This window comes from Triticum urartu, chromosome 2A, assembly GCF_056163025.1.
Source record: "Triticum urartu cultivar PI428250 chromosome 2A, HENAU_Tu73, whole genome shotgun sequence".
Lineage (NCBI taxonomy): Eukaryota > Viridiplantae > Streptophyta > Magnoliopsida > Poales > Poaceae > Triticum > Triticum urartu.
In genome coordinates this window covers 675,444,835-675,448,336 of record NC_141874.1, presented here as the reverse complement: position 1 = coordinate 675,448,336, position 3,502 = coordinate 675,444,835, and the positions used below count along the sequence as shown (strand labels likewise).

Below are 3,502 nucleotides of genomic sequence, written 5' to 3'. Positions count from 1 at the left end.
CTTCCCCCGTCTTCTCCATCGCTTCCTTTCCTCCTTCGGTGACATCGCGGTGAGCCACATCATCCCCACCTCCAGCAAAGTCCTGGCGAGCTCTCCCCAGCAAAGTCCCCCACCCGCACGTATGAAACCTTGTCCTCGCCTGCGTTGGCAACACCGTGGCAAGCCATGTCGTCTCCGCCTCATGCGAGGTCCTAGCTCGGCATCGGTGGGGCGCCACGACCGGTCATGTCACTCTATCTCCACCTTGGTGTCCTGCTAGGAATCGGCTGAAACGTGATTTTTTTTTCTCTCCAAGAAATGATAGGAAATGCGAAAAAAAAAGGTGGGATAAATCTTGGGCGCCAGCCGCCAGCACCGGAAAGAAAGCTGATTAACAAAAAACGAACCCTGTCATGCCGCAAAAGGAAAGGGCGATCCACAACTGGAGTCGGTACCTTCCACAGGCTCAGGAAATACCTAGGACAAGTTTAGCAGGCAATTCACCTAAAACGAACCTGAACCGGACTCGATTACTTTCCCTCCACATAAACCAAACATGATCGCGCCGGACTCTGCAAACCACGTACGTGTGGATCCAAGCCCAGCCCTCCCGTATGGATCAAACGGCAGCGCTCCCGATCGTTGACATCCTCGTCGGCCTCCTTGGCCACAAGCCTGCCGCCGTCCGCCGCCCAGGCCACAAGAAGCCTGCCGCCGTCCGCCTCCCACGGCGCTTGGCGGCCTTAGGGGAGAAGATACAAGGACTCTTCTTCCACGGTGTTCAGCCTGCCGTCCGTCGACCGTCTTCTCTGGTGATAACAGCGCCGCCGCCGCCGCCGCTCCCCATCCCCTCCCCGAAGCAATCGGATGTGTTGGGATCCATCCAAGGACTCTTCGTCCGTGGCGTTTGGCGACAGTCTCCTCAACCGCAGGCGACTGAAGCTCAAGCTCAACCTTCCCAGCGGGAGATATTGGAATCCATCCAGAAACTCATCCGCCACGTCAGGCCTGCCGTTTGCCGACCGCTCGCGCTGCCTCTGGCGGCCCACATTGCCGGCAGCCCCGCTGCGACGGCGGCTCTCGTCGTCGGCAGCGCGGCAATGGCCGTCTGCCAACGATACCGACTCGAGGTCGTGCCTTACAGTAACCGCGTCCACATAGTCTTCCACCCCCCAGATTACGATCGCGAGCTCGACGAATTCGAATTCGCCCATTTCAAGAAGACGAACGCCCGTAAGATCCTCCGCCCGCGCCACTACCAGAGCGCACGCGTCCGGCGGCTCACCTCGGAGATCGTCGGTGCCATCAACCGCGGCCTTGCCATCAAGAGCAAGCAGGGGATGGCACGCATAGTGCGGCCCCACACGAGGCATCTTGACAAGCTCAACTGGGAGGTCGTCGTGACCAAAAACAAGGAATGCAATGCGTACGTCCATCCCGGCGGCGGCAAGATCGTGGTGTTCGACGGATTGCTTGAACGCTTCGAGACTGATGAAGAGATTGCCTACCTTATTGCGCACGAGGTTAGTTAATTTGTTGGTCCGTTGTAGATGAGCACATGCATTTAAATTGTTCTGTGGTGTTCATTTAACCTGATTTAAGTACACCGGTGCCGTTTTTACAGGTCGGGCATGTTGTCCAGAGATGCAACTCCGAGTGGTTATCCATACCATCCCCGAGGTACAGCCGTACAGTACAGTACATTCACCTCTCCATCTGATCACCTGGTGTTTCATATTAATTTGATGCTCTTTTGATAATTTTCATATATGTAGGCTGGAGAGTGAGGCAGACTACATTGGAATCATGCTGCTTGCCGCGGCTGGTTTTGATCCGCAAGTTGCCCCCAAGTTCTTTGAGAAGTTTGCAGGCATCGAAAGAAATTCAGGATGGCGGTTTGACTATGACTATGGATGCCCTACTCATCCTCCAAGTAAGAAAAGGTCGCAGCTTTTATCACAACCTGCCGTTATAGGGGAGGCCATGCAGTTGTATAGACAAGTTACGGCCAACCAAGGACAGGAGAAGATTTCGTCTACCAGTGGAATTTTGCCGCTTGCATAGACTGATAGACATGGTATCGATGATTATGTATATGTGGAGTATGATCTATGTCAAAACTACGGTGTTGAATATAAATTCAATACCAAGTACTCCCTCTATAAAGGAATATAAGATCGTTTAGATCACTAACGACCTTATATTTCTTTACAGAGGTGGACTGATCTTATATTTCTTTACAAGAGGTGGACTGCGCAAGAGGTTTTCTGACCATGTATGGTATATTTGGTAATCTACTCCGTAGTACTTTGCTTCTCAAATATGTTGTGAATGTATTGGAAAGGTGACGAGGAAGACACTGATCACACTGTTTCCTTCGGGCGAAAAGAAGTGGGATGGAGTTTTAACGATGTAATGTATGATTTTACAGGCGGGGTAGTATCTAAAGACGGGTATGATTGCTTCTATTATAGGCATCTCTCCGAGCCGTCTGAATTGAAGCTAAAGGGACCGGCTAGACAAGGCGACTGAATTTAGAATTTGGGCAAGTCACTTTTTTGATCTGCCATTTATTTTAGATCAAATGGACAGAGAACATTCATCTACAGTGGAAAATGACTTGCCCAAACTCTCTATCAGTCGATTTTGTCTATTGCCTTACGAGGGTTTGGCCCAGCTACATACGATAAAGGATTTTCCCCCGATTTAGATTATAAAGCAACCAACCGACACAAGGAGCTTGCTGGGGCCGCAGCACAAACAAGCCCAAAGGAAAAAGAGAGAGAAAGAAAGAGAAATAAATGCCAGACAATGGCAGATTGATGAAACAAAGATGGTTGGCAACCGCTGCACCCTCCGGAGATGTACCACCGTGCTTCTAGCACTCCGAGGCGTCGCGTACCGAGCAACACCTTCAAGAAGGAATGCGACAACGACGATGCTGCTGCCCGGACGAGTCCAAGGGCTTCCCCCTATACGCAGAGGGTAGTGGGGAAGGGTATATCCGACGCCCTTCAAGAAGGTCCGGCGGCGCCCGCAGGCGTCATCGTGTCGATGACGGACGAGCCACCAAGGATTTCTCCCACCCAAACAACCACCACCACCCCGGACGATCTGAAGTGCACCACCAGAACTGCCGCCCACCAACATGTGCCACCACAGTCATCGAATCATCAACACCGTCTCTCTGAGCCACCGATACGAGACCTGAGTAGGGACGAGAAGCCAACGGGCTCGGGGGCATCCGCCACTCGGCCGACGGGAGGGGACTACCACCATCGCCGCCGTGGAACCGACGGGACATGACGACAGGAGCTTACCAGGCCTACACGACCGGACCTCAAGGGATCCTGACAACCCCTGCCGCCACGCTGCAGCACATCGGCCGACGAAGCCGCCACCGCCCGCAACCCCCGACGCCATGCCATCTCCACCAGGGAGTCGCGTCGCCGTGCGCTGGAATGCCAGCCTGTCCCAACCCAGATGAGGCCCAGAAGGGCCCAGATCTGGGCGGAGCAGAAGC

The 3,502-nt window shown here is 53.5% G+C and overlaps 1 protein-coding gene across 1 annotated transcript; it reads left to right on the top strand.

Moving 5' to 3' along the window:
• The first annotated feature begins 593 nt into the window (after positions 1-593).
• Positions 594-2,043, top strand: LOC147986642 (mitochondrial metalloendopeptidase OMA1-like). The gene is made up of 3 exons (XM_087540109.1): positions 594-1,502; positions 1,604-1,659; positions 1,755-2,043. The coding sequence occupies exons 1-3, from the start codon at positions 594-596 to the stop codon at positions 2,041-2,043; spliced, it is 1,254 nt and encodes a 417-aa protein (XP_087396235.1).
• Positions 2,044-3,502: the final 1,459 nt, after the last annotated feature.